We start from the raw sequence: 17867 nt of genomic DNA, 5'->3' as shown, positions 1-17867 counted from the left end.
ATACAAATGCATGGTCCGATATGCTATATGGTCCAATCCCTGCCTCCCCTACCCGTGAAAATATCTCTCTAGATATCAGCCAATAGTCTATTCTAGACTGTGTACCATGGGCTCTAGATAAATGCATGTAGTCCTGTTCAGTGGGATGTAAAATCCTCCATACATCTATCAGTTCTAATCTAGCGCAGAGCAATGCAATACCTTTATCTGGATTATTACTAGTTTTTAGGGGCTCCCTGGATTTATCCTGAGTTAGATCATGCACCATGTTGAAGTCCCCTCCCATTATCAGTGGCATTTCCCCCAAACTGGTTACTTTACCAATTAATCCCCTCACCCATTTTTGGTTGTATGTATTTGGTCCATATATATTGCAAAACAACACAGGTAATTTATTGAGTAATACTTTCAATATCAAATATCTGCCTTGCGGATCTTTCCACGTCTGTTGTATAACTACATCTAAACCCTTCCGTATTAATATCAGCAGTCCCGCCTTCTTTCCTATTGCTGACACCTCCGCTACCTGACCCACCCACCCACCAACAACCAAATTTGAGATGTTCCACCGTCGATAGGTGAGTCTCTTGTAAAAATGCAATGTCTGCCCCATGTCTGTTCAAATCCCGCATTATTTTTTTCCTTTTAATTGGTGAGGACACTCCACTAATGTTCCAGGAAACAAACTTTAGCAGCTTCACGTTATCTCATCCATTGTGAACTTGTCTCCATCCCATATTACTAGGGTTGGTCTAGGGCCATCACAGCCAGCAGCCCCCGAACCCCTCCTCCTCTGCAAGTTCTCCCCCCAAATCCCCCCATAACAGAAAAGGACACAAAACACTACAACATGCAGCACATCATTACAAAAAGATGGACGACTTACTTCCCCCCCCCCCCCCCCTCCCCTCCTCCCCCTCACAACACTCCCACTTTCGGGTGAGCCATGTTCAATTATTACCCTCCCTCGTAGTTCCCTCCCCTGGATATCCCCTATATCCCTTCCCTCTCTCCCATATCTATCCATTGTGTATAATGGACAAGGCCCATGTGAATGATCTCCCAGTCCCGTCTCTCCTCCCCCACCTCTGCCCGTCTAGTCCCAATCTGCCCATCAAGAGCAAAGCAGGATCTATCTGCGAGTGCCCCCCATATAGATTTCTATACGAATACCAGTTCTTCCCACCTTAAGCCATGCCAGCCGAATTATGCATATCTGTCATGTAGGATCTCCTACCCCTGTTTCATATCCTTCTCTCTCCAATTGGGTCCTCCTGCCACAGTTTTCATAGTTCTCCGTTCAAACTTGTACATCCACAGTCTGTAGCTCCATGTATGCCTGTGTGAGTATCCAAAGATTATATATAAAATCTGTCTTGCAGTTCTTTGTAATCATCCGTAATCCACCCGATAAGGTATCTGTCCTTCCATGCTCTATATTCCGGGTCCAAGAATCCATGCACAATATTATTGTTTCTCCCAACTAGTACACAATCACTGTCGCAGTTCTACTCCCTTTTTAACATCCTCAGTTCTCAATTTAGAGTTCCATCGAGTATCTCTTTTAATTGGATGCATTATGGCTAGCGACTTGTACAGGCAGCCCCTGAAGAAACAGCCTGGCGGATTCTGGAGTGTCATGGAATTGCGCTTTACCCTCCTGGAACACCTTTAATCGGGCTGGGTACATTAACGCAAATTGTATATGGCGCTTATGCAGCTCTGTACATATAGGCGCATATGCTTTCCGCATACTTGACACTCGCGTTGAAAACATAGTACAGTTTTGTTTTCATATTTTAGAGGCCCCTTCGCTCTGATAGTCCGCAAGATATCCATCTTGTGAGCATAGTTTAAGATTTTACAAATGACCACCCTGGGTCTTTCTTCTGGTGCCCTACGAGGCCCCAGCCTGTGTGCTCGTTCAATTCGAAGGGGCCCCATATTCTGTGATAGCCTTAAAGTATTTGTCAGCCATTCTTCCAAAAACTTACCCAGATCAGCTTCTGGGAGAGACTCGGGTAAACCTACAAGTCTTAAATTTCCCCTTCGGGATCGGTTTTCCATATCATCTGCTTTGTCTTCTAGGTCTCACATTTTGCTTTGCAGCTCTTCCGTCAGCGTCTCCAACTGTTTCATTTTGTCTTCTAAGTCGGAAACCCGCTGTGTGCATGCCGAAAACTCGTCTTTGAGTGCCTCTACGTTGCCATCTACATTATCGAGCTTGGCGGACAAGGTTTGCAGCTTCTTGTCCAGCGTGGCATCTATGGCATGGGTGACCTCCGCGACAATCTTGGCCACCCATGCGGAGCTCACCGAAGTCGGGCCTTCGCCATTGCCCGCCGCCATCTTGGATCCGCTCTTAGGGGGAGCGCAGCATTGAGAAGATCTGACGTCCAACTCGGTACTGCAACCTCATAAGGACTCTACATCCTCTTTCCTCTTCGTTGGTGCTGCGTGCATAGAGGGATCTAAGAAGCATTGCCATCATTCTTCCCCCAGGCACTCTGCGAACATCTCCCCTGCATCAACATTCTCGATGCATGGGAAGCGTCCTTGCTGCAGTGACTGCTCTCCTTCTCTCCAACTAATTTCTCATTGAGAGTCTTCGAGGACTCCTACACCTATACAGTCTATAGCTCAAGCTGTGTCCACATTGCTTTCTCAGCCGTTACTGACATCCACTCTACAGGAGGAAATAACAGGCTATGCTCAAGGAGGAGCTCTCAGGGCTGCTGCATATGCTGCCTATACAGGCTTACAGAGTGCTTGTGCCCGCCTTAGCCCAGCCCATCGATACATCTGAGAGACAGTCACAGGAGAGGTCCCGCACACCAGCGTTGCATCAGTAGTCAGGGGTAGCACAAACCCAACCAACGCACGCATCAACATCGGCAGAGGAACTTTCTCCAGCCTCGGAGACTCATCTGCCTCAACGCAGAGCTGACACTAGTCACGTTCCCAAGTATTTCCCAAGAACAGTACTTTGAAGAATCTGACCTCTCCTGGGAGATCAGGACCTCTCAGCTAAGAAGTCCTTTAGCATCCCATCTGATCCTTCTCCACCACCTGAGAGACGTAGATATCCAGAAAGTATGTCCTTCCCTGGCTTTCTCTGTGAGATGGCCTGAGCCATACCTTTAAAATTGGAGACGGAAGAGGAGCATCGTTCAGAGCTAGTTGAAGTTGTAGATTGACTCCCCTCCTACAGAAGGAATTGCTGTTCCACTTCATACAATTATGAAGAATACTCTCATCAAAAGCTGGGAGACTCATCTGACTGTTCAAGTTATGCCAAAGAAAATTGATACAATGTAAAATATACAGGAATGCACTGGGTTAAAAAAAAATGTAGTTACCTCACCATTCCTTAGTAGTGCAATCTGCTTTAAAACATACAGTGCAAGATCTCGTATTTCGGCTCCTCCAGGCAGAGAAACTAAAGCATGGGACTCTTGGCAAAACATTTCAGGCTTCAGTAGTAACCAGGCACATATTAGATTATCAACTCTTAACAATTTACTTGAAATCTCTAATACAGAGTGCTCTGTCCTTTGCAGAAGTCATTCTCCCTGAGAAGGCTGAGTTCCATATAAGCTTCATAGGAAACTTCTAGATTGTCATAAATATTTGGCAAAGCAAGCCTTTGTCTCTTGAAGCATTTCTGCCCTAGGAGTAGCAATGCAGTGTATTTCCTGGCTCAGGGTCTTCGACCTCGAATGTGCTGTCCAGGAGCTATCAGACGTTCCTTGTTGTGGAGATAATTTGTTTGGTGACGACAAAGTTGAGAAAGTGGCAAACCTAATTAAAAATCATACAGATAGTGTAAAAACTCTATCTAGGCTGCAGACCTTTGCTACCTTTTCTTCTGCAAGATTTGCAGGAGGATTTTGATGTTCCAAGTGCTATATATCTAAATGTTGTTACACTCCTCCACCTCAAAGGACTACACCCCAACACTCATGTCCAAGGCAGCAATGGGGTAAAAAAATCTGACTCAGTCTTAACGGCCCAGTTTTGACTCCTTCCTAGTAAACATTGCCACTACACAGTTGTCCAAATATTATCTAGGGCCATCACCGTCGCGGAAAAAATTTGTTGCAATATCCCCAAGTCTAGTGCCACAGATTATTCGTCCAGTCTAGATCTGCCATCAGAACCCACTGCTGTAGTGACTTCCGCCTCTGCAGGGAGTTCAGCTGTGACTTGGTTGCCTGCCAGACATGGTGGTGGAAAGAGCGCCAGAGGATAAAGAGAGGAGAAAACTCCCATTAGTGTAGGCACTCCTTTGCTTACACCCATGGTGGGATTGATCACACCAGAAATCTGAGGCTGCCCCATAGCGTATCTTTCAGTGGTTTGCTGCACTGGAGAGGAGGTGCGGGTCTTTGACTGTACCATCACAACCCTTTTGCACTTGGTATGGGGCATCATGAATTGAGGAAAATTCCAACGAAGATGAGGAAAAGAAGCTTACTAGCAAGCCTTCCAGAGTAGGTAATCGCCAAGCAAATGCTCAATCCGTCATGATACCCTATGCCCATCCTGCCTCAAAGTTTCAAAGTGACAGTGCACTATGGCAGTGTCAGTACTGGGCTCTGTGGATGACATCACCCACGTGAGAATATATGTCTGCTGTCCTCTGAGAACATCTGCTACAGGTAAGTAACTTAGCTTTAATAGAGTCTTACTTAACATATCCAAAATATGATCTGCTTTGAATGTTTGTGGAAAAATGTAGCCACAAAATGTTTGATAAGGATGTATTTTGTCATACTGTTCATTTATATATCAAAATGTGTTCTTTTCTTAGGGCAATTAAAGCATTCCAGGAGGTGCTTTATGTAGATCCCAGCTTTTGTCGAGCCAAGGAAATTCATTTCCGGCTTGGACTTATGTTTAAAGTGAACACAGACTATGAGTCTAGTTTAAAGGTATGTTTTGTTTTTCACAAGTTTATGTTCATTATAAAAATGCCAGTGAAAAGAACTAATTTGATCAGTTTATTAAACTAATAATTGCAAGCAGAAGCCAGTTAAAAAGTGGATTCATTTTACTGCACTAACATAAAGGAAATCTGTTTTGTATGCATTACAACACTTTATTCTGTTTTATGTATTTGCCTAATGTTTTGAAAGTAATTTTTGCGTGTTTTGTTCCTCAAATGAATCTGTGTATTGAACACAACAATGTGAAAATTGTAACTGGCTATTCTTAATGTGTTTTTACAGATTTCACATGTTAATTCTGATGAAGTATTAGGTTTTGCTGCTGATCACTTTAAAATATGTATTGCAGATATTGTTTTTCTTGAGAGCTGGACTACTGGGCCTTGGCTTGGTCATGTCAGTGTTTTTGTTCAGGGAATGCTATTCAGTGCGCACAGCTCTTGGGGAAGCGAATCCCAGTCATTGCAAAGCAATAGCACCAAATGGCTAGGTGTTGGGTCAGTAATTGCAGAGTAATCGCAGTGTGGTGTCTAAGGATGGTTGTCTTGTGGCAGGGTTGAGTGAATTAGGACAGGATATTAAATATTTATGAATGAAGACCCATAGTACTAAATCTCAATCCTAGTTATGTTTGATCCAGAAATACAAAGGAGGCGAGAGAAATCACTGGACCCAAAACTATTATACAGGTTGGACTGCACAATAAATCATCATCATTGTAGTCAAGTAGTGAGAAGAATGAATAAACAAGATTATGGAATAGAAACTTACTAACTGAACGAGTAAGTTTCTGGTATTGGTTTGAAGTTAGGTAGTGGAGTGTGTTTGTTTTCTTATCTTGTAAAGATTGATTAAACCAGTTGAGATCGAGAAAACCAAAACATACCGTACTACAGTAAGAACATGCAAGAACTACATCTGGAGGTCATGAAGTTCAATGTGTTTGGAATGAAGCATTACTAAACGCATGTGGAACTGTTTCAGTGAATAGCTAAAAAGATAAAATGAGCATGTAGAAACACAGGAAAGGTTGGCACAAAAAGGACTATTGTCTTATCTTGTCTGCCAAGTTATATTTGCCTTTTTTTTTCTGTTTTGTCACAGATCTGTCTTTTATTCCTTTTTGCTATTCTGTTAAGGGGCCTATGTGTAGATCCCATGTATGCTTGAAGTCTGCCATTGTTTTAGATCTTACAACATCCTCTGGAAGTCTCTTGCAGTCATGCATCATCACCTTGTTGAAAAGTATTTTCTAATGTAAAGTGACAGAGAAATATGATATGGCCAGAGGTATAGCTAGGATTGAATGTGTCCTATGGCCTTATATACGTACTGAGCAAGTGTAATAGGTCCTACGCCTTCCCTATACTGACCCATGTATACCCTTGTCTATAGCAATCCTCTGTCTGAGTATGCAAAATTGAAATTTGTTTTGTTTCAATGTTTTTATTGATGACCAATTAAAATGTACACAGCAACCAATTTAAGTACTTCAAAATGCAATTGACCAAAAAGACTTTCACCAGATAGTCAAAAGAACATAGTCCGTTGTCAAAATATTTTAACAGCATTCACCCTCCCATCCCTACTTACAACTCCTTCTGGGCTATTAGTTTATTACATGCTCATATGTCCCAGGTAAAACGCAACATAACCAACCAAGGCCAGCCCAAAGTATAATAGAGGTCTAATGAACAGCTAAAATACCTATGTACTGAAAAAAAAAAAAAAACTAGGACAAGCAATAAAGAGCCTGCGCAAGATTGAAATTAATGCATTTGCAGGTCTGGAAGAGCATTTCAGTCAACTTTTGGAGGGCCACAGTGGAAGATGTTGGAGGCCACTGTGCTAAGGAAACCTAGTACAATAGCATTTTAACTTTAGAAAGTGCAACTGTGATAAAATGAGGAAAATGGTTTAAAAAAAAAAGTCTAAAAGGAATTGTTAAATCAGGATGGACATAAAATACCATGTTGGAAGCCCAGATTGGTTGTGTTCCATGGATCTGAAAACTGTGGTAGGACAGTGAAAGAGCAGATGGCATGGTTAAAAGATGAAGTGGAAGAGACTATTAGATCCTAAAGAACATCTTTCAAAAAATAGAAAAAGGATCCGAATGAAGAAAACAGGATACAACTTAAACACTGACAAGATCAATGCAAGGCATTAATAGAGAAGGCTAAAAGAATTTGAAAAGAAGCTTGTGCATAAACTAATTGCAAAACCTTTTCCCATTTATATTAGAAGTTAAAAAAAAAATACCCAAGCCTGGAGGAATTCATTTGAACTGTGAAATTAAGGGGTGAAAAGAGCATAGCATAGAGATACTAAATTAATTTTTTGCTTCTTTCTTTACTGGGGAGAATATAGGGGATCTGCCTTTGCTAGAAATGGTATTTAAGTGTGATGATTTGGAGGAATTGAAAAATCTCAGTGAGCCTGGAAGATGTAATTACTCAAATTGACAAATTAAAAACAAGCAAATCAGCTGGACAAGATGGCATACTCAGGACTGAAAGAACTCATTCAGTGGGACAGAATCAACATAGATTCAGCCAAGGGACGTTTGTTTCTCTCATTTGCTGTATTGTTTTGAAGATGTGGATAAAGGTTAGCTGATTTGTTATACTCATGAGTCTGAGAATTAAAAAGCCATGGGATAAGAGGCGAGTCTGAGAATTAAAAAGCCATGGGGTAAGAGGCAATGTTCTGTTGTGGATTGGGTGCTAGTTAAATGATATTTGCAACTAACCAGCATCTATAACCACCCTGCAGGATCTCTTCAAAGTTGGCACTGTCGGCGCAAATGGTAAAATGTACCAAAGTTCAAAGCCAATTATTAAAAAAGAGTCTGCCTGAATCAGCTTGTGAACAGTATCACCTGAAAGAGAAAATTGTGCTCTACAACACTGATATGTTTTTGTTTTGCAATGCCACCATTAAGTAGCCATTTACTCAGGTCAAAGTATGTTATATTTAATACGCTTGGTGCGCTAATTTTTCTTCATTTCTAGGAAATTGAGTCTTAATAGTTGCTTAAAATTATTGATATAATTATTCATTCGTATTTTATTCGTTGATCAATCGTTTATTGTGCGCTGTTATGGTGGATTGGAAACGTTTGTGAAACGTCAGTTGAACAGAAGGATGCTTTCATAAGCTTTATGCATTCTCATGGTTCCGCTACTTCATTTTATTGGCCGGTAAGACGCGATACTTGCTGGATCCCAGCACAACTTATCATTGCTGTTATTCCAGCTCCATCAGTGACATCTGGTTGGCAATATAGTTTCCCTGAAACCGTTCTCTTACAGATCAATGATGCTTTCAGAATGATGAAGTAACTGAAGAAGGCAGGCTTGGGAACCTGCAGTGAAGTATCTGAAGAAGGCAGGCTTGGGAACCTGCAGTAAAGATACACACAATCAGGCTTGGGATCCTACAGTAAAGAAACCCACAATCAGGCTTGGGATCCTGCAGTAAAGATACCCACCCGTGGCTGTTACTGCATGGCTATCGGGCGTGGCCCCTATGGCGATGGGGATGCAGTTTTCAATGTGATAACCAGTAATGGCTCAGCCATCATGGACCAACGCAATACATCGCGCACACAAAATATAACATACTTTGACCTGAGTAAATGGCTACTTAATGGTGGCCTTGCAAAACAAAAACATATCAGTGTTGTAGAGCACAATTTTCTCTTTCAGATGATACTGTTCACAAGCTGATTCAGGCAGACTCTTTTTTAATAATTGGCTTTGAACTTTGGTATATTTTACCATTTGCGCTGACAGTGCCAAATTTGAAGAGATCCTGCAGGGCGGTTATAGATGCTGGTTAGTTGCAAATCTGGCAGTATTATGTCCAGCACAAGCATAATGCTTGTTCAAAATTTTGAGTCCGTATCTTTGTTTGCATGGAAGTTGTTGCGGTCTGAATATTGGTCCAAATATGTTCCGATGAGTCGCAACCAATTTTGATGCACACTTTGAGTCAACTTGTTTGACTGGATTTTGCATCCATAATGTTAAAATGTATTTCATCGGAATTAGCATCAAAAACTGTACAGGATTTGAATTTTTTAGCCATTCTTATAAATGTGTTTGGATTTTATTAGACCCCAAAAATGGCATTTTGGTAAATGTCGCTCGCTCATGTACTTGACAACCTTTCAGAAAAGGGGGTCTAGATCTGCAACTATTGCAGTTAGAGACCTCAAATTTTGGGAAACTTCGTTTAACACCTGACTCGCGCAACAGATAAAATTTGAACAAAATTGGAGACATGATGGTGGGAAGGTTTAGACCACTTGGCATGGGATGACCTAAAATACAATTCCCAACTTGTTTTTGAACTTTCATGATAAAATTAGATTTCATTCCCTCCACACTAGGGGTTCTCAACCCAGTCTTCAGTACCCACCAAGCCAGTCAGGTTTTTAGGATATCCACAATAAATATGTATGAGAGATTTTCATGCAGTGGTTCCATTATATGCAAATTTTTGTCAGGCATATTCATTGTGATTGGCTTGGTGTGTTCCTGGGACTGGGTTGAGCACCCCTGCTCTACACTTCCAAAAGTTTGGGCACTGGTATATATAGATTCTTTAAATAGTGCTGCCACACTTCCTCCCTTAATACATATTTCAAGGTTGTCTACATCCGATAACCCACTGGACAGATGTCGACTAAAATAGGACCCCTTCTCTTTTTTTTTGGAAACTGTTTTTATTGACAGGAGAGATGCACGAATAACAAGAAGCGGGCAACAAGAGAGGCACAGCTCTTATCCAAACAGTACAGATCTCTCTATATAAAACGCACCTCCAACGTTCTAATGAAGCCTCTGTTAGCCAACATTCTAAAGTGAAGGGGGTGAGATCGCATTGTGTCTGCCCCGCCCACGCGTCAAACGTGATGACGTCGAGGGCGGTGCAATGACACTCAACCAATAACAACGCTCGGCAGCGAAGCGTCAGGGAAGGAGGCGGCGCTCTCGACGTCTAGCCTTCCCTTCGCTGTGTTCCGCCTTCTTCTGACGTCAAGGATGACGTCAAAAGAAGGCGGAACACAGCGAAGGGAAGGGAAACCTAGACGTCGGGAGCGCCGCCTCCTTCCCTGACGCTTCGCTGCCGGAACCGGCACGGAGGTAAATTTAAAAACAAGAAAAAAAAAAACAAAACAACCATGTTGGGGGGAGAGAAGAGGGTGGCCACTAAAGAACAACAATGGGAGCGGGAGAGCAGGGGAGAAACGACAGCATGGATGCGAAGGGGGGGGGGGGTGGGGGAGAAGAGGGCGGCCCAGCCGCCCAGGCTGGGACATGGGAGAGAGAGGAGCATGGATGCAAGGGGGGTCATGAAAGGGAGACAGGGGACTTGCTGCAAAAGGATGAATGGAGGCGGCAGGGGACAGAGGAGCATGGATGGGCATGGATTGGGATGGTAGGGCTCAGGAAGAGAGGGCAATTGCTGGAAAGTGATGAATGGAGGGGGCAGGGGACAGAGGAGCATGGATGGGCATGGATTGGGAGGGTAGGACTCAGGGAGAGAGGGAAATTGCTGGATAGGGATGAATAGAGGGGACAGATGGGCATGGATGGAAATGGATTGCAGGGCAGGCCTCAGGGAGAGAGGGCAATTGCTGGATAGGGAAAAATGGAGGGGCCAGGTGACAGATGAGCATGGATGGGCATGGATTCGAAGGGCAGGACTCAGGGAGACGGGAATTGCTGGATAAGAATGAATGGAGGGGACAGATGGCCATGGATGGATATGGATTGCAGGTCAGGCCTCAGGCAGAGAGGGGAAATGCTGGATAGGGAAAAATGGAGGGGCCAGGTGACAGATGAGCATGGATGGGCATGGATTGGAAGGGCAGGACTCAGGGAGAGGGGAATTGCTGGATAGGGATGAATGGAGGGCACAGATGGCCATGGATGCATATGGATTGCAGGGCAGGCCTCAGGCAGAGAGGGGAATTGCTGGATAGGGATGAATGGAGGGGCCAGGTGACAGAGGAGCATGGATTGGAAGGGCAGGACTCAGGGAGAGGGGAATTGCTGGATAGGGATGAATGGAGGAGACAGATGGCCATGGATGGATATGGATTGCAGGACAGGCCTCAGGCAGAGAGGGGAAATGCTGGATACGGAAAAATGGAGGGGCCAGGTGACAGATGAGCATGGATGGGCATGTATTGGAAGGGCAGGACTCAGGGAGAGGGGAATTGCTGGATAGGGATGAATGGAGGGCACAGATGGCCATGGATGCATATGGTTTGCAGGGCAGGCCTCAGGCAGAGAGGGGAAATGCTGGATAGGGAAAAATGGAGGGGCCAGGTGAGCATGGATGGGCATGGATTGGAAGGGCAGGACTCAGGGAGAGGGGAATTGCTGGATAGGGATGAATGGAGGGCACAGATGGCCATGGATGCATATGGATTGCAGGGCAGGCCTCAGGCAGAGAGGGGAATTGCTGGATAGGGATGAATGGAGGGGCCAGGTGACAGAGGAGCATGGATTGGAAGGGCAGGACTCAGGGAGAGGGGAATTGCTGGATAGGGATGAATGGAGGAGACAGATGGCCATGGATGGATATGGATTGCAGGACAGGCCTCAGGCAGAGAGGGGAAATGCTGGATACGGAAAAATGGAGGGGCCAGGTGACAGATGAGCATGGATGGGCATGGATTGGAAGGGCAGGACTCAGGGAGAAGGGAATTGCTGGATAGGGATGAATGGAGGGGACAGATGGGCATGGATGGATATGGATTGCAGGGCAGGCCTCAGGCAGAGAGGGGAAATGCTGGATAGGGAAAAATGGAGGGGCCAGGTGACAGATGAGCATGGATGGGCATGGATTGGAAGGGCAGGACTCAGGGAGAGGGGAATTGCTGGATAGGGATGAATGGAGGGCACAGATGGGCATGGATGGATATGGATTGCAGAGCAGGCCTCAGGCAGAGAGGGGAAATGCTGGATAGGGAAAAATGGAGGGGCCAGGTGACAGATGAGCATGGATGGGCATGGATTGGAAGGGCAGGACTCAGGGAGAGGGGAATTGCAGGATAGGGATGAATGGAGGGGACAGATGGGCATGGATGGATATGGATTGCAGGGCAGGCCTCAGGCAGAGAGGGAAAATGCTGGATAGGGATGAATGGAGGGGGCAGGGGACAGAGGAGCATGGATGGGCACACACACACTATCACACTGTGTCTCACATACACACTTGCACACACTCTCATTCTCACACACACACTCTCTCACAAACACACTCTCTCTCTCACACACTCACACTTTCACTCTGACTCTCAAACAGTCACTCTCACATACACTCTCCCAAACATACACACTCCGAGGAAAACCTTGCTAGCGCCCGTTTCATTTGTGTCAGAAACGGGCCTTTTTTACTAGTATAGTAATAAAACATGAAACAATGAGATGAAGACGAACTAGTACAAATATCAAGCTGTCATTGACAAACAGAACTTCAGCAAAGTGTTTTAGTCGTATCACTCTCCCCCTCTTTTTTCCCCCCCCCTTTTTGACAGTGAAGCAGCGTATAAATCCCCACCCTTACGCCTTCCCTTTCTCCTTCCTTCCCTTCCCCTGAGGCTGAATTGCAACTCCTGTCAAAGCCACACCTTATTTATTAGCCAGCTGCGACAAGCATTCATGACATTTCCGCCAGATGCTAATATAGGCTTGGACACGCTTTTGAGTAGGATCTAGAGACCCCTCCCTCTCCCACGTCCCCATTTGTAACATACTTGCATGCCATTTAGTGAGGGGAGGGGGGTCCCGTCCACCCAGTGCTGCAGGATAACTTTCCTAGCCAACACTAGAGCTAGTAGAGTGAACCTGCACTGCATTTCGGAGAGGTCCTGTGCCTCGAGGTCTAAAGTGGACCCCATAAGCAGGATCTCGTAGGACCATTCCAATGAAGTATTGAGAACCTCATCCAAGAGAGCCAGGACACCCCACCAAAAATTCTGAGAGAGGGTATTCTAAAAACTGATACACAGGGTGCCCCTCCCACCTTCGCATTTGTCACAATCCTCAGAGTCCCATAGACTCATAGCCTTGCCCCCACTCCTAGTGAGGTACACATTATGTAGGATTTTAAGTTGAATTTCATGAAGTCTTATGTTTGAAGTGATTTTAAACACTAATAGGAAACAGCACAAAAGTTCCTGCACCGTTACCTCCACCCACAACATCGCACCCCATTGTCTCATGAGCTGCACAAAGAGAGGGGAAGGGTGCCATGCCTTTCTCATACGGTACCATTTGGAAAGTCTATTTTGTTCACTGGGCATCTGCATGAAGGCCCTATCCAACGCTGTAAAAGAGGAGGGGGGTGGGGCTTCTGATCCGGTCTCCTCAGTGTATGGATACAATGTCTAATTTGCATATAAGAAAAGGAGAAATTCCGAGGGAGGTGCCAGAAATCCCAGCATTGTGCGAAGGTTGGACACTGACCACTGCCCACCTCTGACAACTGCCCTACTTAACGGCACCCCTAGTGTGACCATGATACAAAATGTGGTCTACCCTGACCTGCGGGAAAGCTCGGATTTCCAAAAAAGGGGAAGATGCAACTGCTCCCCCAAGTGGACTGTCCACCACTCCCAAGCCAACTTAAGAGGTTGCAGGTTGGGGACAGTTTGATTCGTGCCCCTTTTGAATGGATCGCATTAAAAAAGACCCCAACTTTTCATGGTCTTACCCAGGTTTAGATAAAACTATTATAGAAGCATGAGTCAGAGAGCCCGTGGACTGACCTGGAGTATACAAGGCATGATATAAGTTGCAAAATGGGCCAATGACCTGAGCCCCCAGCAACTTGTAAAATTCAGGGCCCAACCCACCTGGCCCAGGTGCTTTAGCTAATTTAAGTTTTTTAATTGTAGCTTGTATCTCTCTCCCATGCAAAGGTGCATTTAAAGAGTCTAACTGTTCCTGTGACAGAGATGGTAGGTGAAGTCATTGGAAGCAGGCCTCCTGCTGAGCCACATCGCAATGACCCGAGTCGTATAAAGATCTATAAAAGTCTACAGATGCAGCTTGGATCTCTTCCTCTTTCATTAACAACTGCCCTGACGTGGACTTAATACGTGAGATCACCTGCCTTGTTGGCTAGTTGCAGACTATTGTTGCTAACAGTCTACCTTACTTGCCTTATTTCCCCATCTGTGAAGTTTATATTTATATAATTGGATATCTCTCAAGGTTCATTGGTTCAAAATTTAATTTATGCGGCCTTTCAGTTTGCTATAAGTTTCCTTATCTCCCAGATCCCCACGGGTCACATCCCCCCTAGCAGTTTGGAGTTGTTTGAGCAGGGTTAGAAGCTCCTCATCCCTCTTCTTTTGTGTGCGAGCAGTGTATTCTGTTTCCCCTCTCATCACCGCTTTTCCAGCCTCCCAAAATATGATTGGGTTTGTGTCACTGAACTTATTATCACTCAGTGCTGCCACTCTTCTGTTAAGAAAAATCCTAAACTCAAGATCCAGTTACAACGTAGGGTTCATATGCCACACTGCTGAGGCCTTCCTCCCCAGTAGTCCCAGATCCACCCACACCATACTGTGGTCCGACACCGCACCTGCTTCAATGTCAGCAGATCAAACTACAGAAAAAAAGAAGGGGGGGGGGGGGGCTACTAAAATGTAGTCCAATCTAGCTTGCACTTTGTGGACATGTGAGTAGAAGGTGTATTCACAAGTATCTGGGTGAAGCACCCACCAGATATCTATCAAACCTAGTTCAGATTGTAGTAAGCCTATCCCCTGTCTCCCATCCCTTTAGGTCTTTTTTGGGATGGATTACAATCAACGAGGGGGTCTGTAGTAATCTGCCTATCACTAATTGGTAGTCTTGAAGTGGCACCAGTGCTGCTAAGTGTGAGGAAAAGAATTTCTGAGAATACACGTTTGGAGCATATACAGAACAGAGGGCAATCCTCTGACCCTGAAACACCACCACCCAAATTACAAATTGCCCCTCTGGGTCCTGTACTGACTTGTGCTGAGTGACATCCATGGCTTTATGAATAAGAATAGCTTAACCCCACTGCCTGTTATTAAAGGAAGCAAAAGCAATCTCTTCCACCCACCCCGTTTTAACTTAGCATGTTCTAAAGGGGAAAGATGGGTCTCCTGGGCCGTAAGGACATCCACTTTAAGGCGCTTGCAGTACTTTAAATTTTTTTTCGTTTTTATAGGTGAATACCATCCACATTTAAAGTAGCCACTCGCAAACTACCCATCCCACCATCAGAATTTCACATCTGCACAACTCCATAGCACTGATAAAACCCCCAGGGCCGACGTCCTAGCTAAACTGCCTCCTGTGGGTTGTATAATCTTTTCAGTCGCAGGTCCAGCCTTTCCCAGCTAGCCACATCCATAAATCCAATCAGCCTCAACAACCACCCTTCCCCCCACTCCTCCTTTAACCCTTCCCCCCACTTAACATTAACCTTTCCCACATTGAAAAAGATCACCTTCCCTTCTCCCAAAACCCCTCCCTTCTTTACTTAACATTTAAACATTACAACTTTCATAAACCCCCATACCCACACAAACCCCAACCAATCCCCCAGTCATACCCCCCACTTCGCTCATCCCATCCCATTTCCGTTTCCCTCCAACAATATACTCAAAGAACAAAGCAAACCCCCGCCCCCCACATCATAGATCAACCCCCCACAGTGACCAAGAGACACAGGTTCAAACATCAGCGTTAACAAGTGAGAAAGTATATCAAATGCCAAACCCCAAACACGTGAACCGAGCAAGACCCGCCAAAGTCCCAGCTGTCTTCCAAACTGAAAAGTTAACCAAAGTGTGATATGCTGGCAACATCTCCGCTCACAGCTCCAAGGAAGAAAGTAATCCTCATATCATTCAAAATAAGGAGCTCATGCAATTGGGCCCTTCGGCTTGGCCCCTCTCATCCTCCAAACATACAGGGGCTTGTAATTCACTATGACTCGTTGGTAGATCAGCAACAGAGGCCTCCACACCGTGTCCTGCCGCTGAATCCAAGCCTGTAAGCTTGAGAAGAATTAGTAGGACAGTTACACTGTGCAGCCCCCCAAAGTGACCAGGGTATGACCTTTATATTGTTAGCTACTGAGTTCCAGACTGCAAAAACAGTCTCCCCGCTAGGTAGAATGTATCTTTTCCAAGAAAGCTTTCAGTTATTCTGCACTTGTTAGAGAAACGTGTGGTTTTCGTGGGTAATCCGCACCCGAGCGGGGTATTGAAAAGCAAATTTGATACCCTTTGCATACAGCTGGGAGCAGTAAGGAGCCAGGGTTTTTCTTCGATCCATCACCCAGGCGGAGAAATCCTGAAAGAGCAGCAACCGACTGCCATTGTATCCCACTATGTGTTGCTTCTTGTATAACTCTAGTAGCTTAGCTTTGATTGCATAGTTTAAATACTTGATGATAACCTCACGCCTCATTCCAACGTGGTGCACTCATTCCAAGTGAACTGGGCCGACATCCAGCTGGAACCCCAGGGTCCGCGGAAGCCATCTTTCAGTAAGATCTTTTTACTCAGTCTGTGCAGTGATTTCAGGGACTCCTATGATACGAAGGTTATTCCTACAGCCTCGATTTTCCTGGTCGTCCACTTTATCTGTTAGTGATTGAACTTGGGCTTCCAGGGCTCTAATACATCGCTGTGGGATATGTAGATATCACAGGAAATATAGAAGTGATACTAAGCTCTTATGAGTCTTCAGATAACATTAATTGTCTCGTGAATAAATGTGAAACAGTATCAGTGTTCTAACTTGGGTCATAATTCTGAAGGGAAACCTGGATCAGAATGCTCTTCAGAAATTTGAGATCCAGAGCTATAGGATTCAGAACATTCTAATTTGTCTATTGTTTATCAACTGGAAAAAATGGCAATAGATGTAAAATCTGTATTAGGAGTAGGATCTTAAGAGGATCTGGCATTGGCCAGATGATGAAATTGTTTAAAATTGATGGTCAATGGAGCAATTCCTTGCATTGAACATCCAGCCCAAAGCGAGCTTCAGAATAGTGATTGATAGTATGAAGGGTTAATCATTCAATGTACAAACATACCTGGCTACAGTATGGTATCACAGTATCCATGCTGGTAGCCTAGGCTTACATGTGTCCAGAGCAGTATAATCTGTTAATTTCACAAACTATTTATTGGAAACATAATGTCTGTATTGGCTAGCACAATTGAAATAAATGTCCTCTCATGCATAGTAATAATAAGGTAGGCATATCATGCATTGTATTCTACAATAAACTGCCAAACATGGAAGGGTGGAGTGAACCTCCAAGTGTGACCATTCTAGATCATGTGAAACTTGAACTGTGGCTGATTTTTTCATGATTTATACTAACTGAACTCAGAGAGGAGTTAAGTCCCCTGCCTGTGAAGTTCTGTTCTCTTCCACATCAAATCATTTTTGGATTTCTTTTGATGTGCTTGGGTGGGAAGAACATTTTCAGACCTTTGCTTTATGATGAGACATCAGAAGCAGTTGACCATTGTTTCAACAGGCCCAACTACCAATACATTTAGAACAACTCCTTGCATTTTCCAGGACTTTGGAACCAACGTTTAGGTTGATTATCAAGTCAACAATATAAGCCAAAACTGAGACTACTTCCTTGAAATCGAAACATTATTTTTCCTTATCCTCCAGCTAGACTAGAACAGATGTGTGGATTGTGCTCCCTAACAAGTAGATGGAGGCAGAGAACACTGATTTTTGGTAGCATCACCACTAGTATACGGATTGGTGTAGAACTGTATCTTGCTAGTATTATTTGCCTCCAGCAGATGGTTGCAGTCTGGATTGGTGGAGTTGGACTTGAGGTCTGACTCTCTGAGAACATAGATCAGGG

At 44.5% G+C, this 17867-nt stretch overlaps 1 protein-coding gene across 3 annotated transcripts in view; it reads left to right on the top strand.

Annotated features, from left to right (window-relative positions):
- Positions 1 to 17867, top strand: part of KDM6A (lysine demethylase 6A) — a 606821-nt gene that overhangs the window by 125840 nt on the left and 463114 nt on the right. For all 3 annotated transcript variants that reach the window (XM_030202242.1, XM_030202240.1, XM_030202241.1), the window contains exon 6: positions 4814 to 4934. In XM_030202242.1, the coding sequence (XP_030058102.1) occupies positions 4814 to 4934 (121 nt within the window). The remainder of the gene's footprint in view (positions 1 to 4813; positions 4935 to 17867) is intronic.

The sequence above is a fragment of the Microcaecilia unicolor genome, chromosome 4, assembly GCF_901765095.1.
Source record: "Microcaecilia unicolor chromosome 4, aMicUni1.1, whole genome shotgun sequence".
Taxonomy (NCBI): Eukaryota; Metazoa; Chordata; class Amphibia; order Gymnophiona; family Siphonopidae; genus Microcaecilia; species Microcaecilia unicolor.
This window is presented reverse-complemented; position numbering and strand designations above follow the sequence as displayed.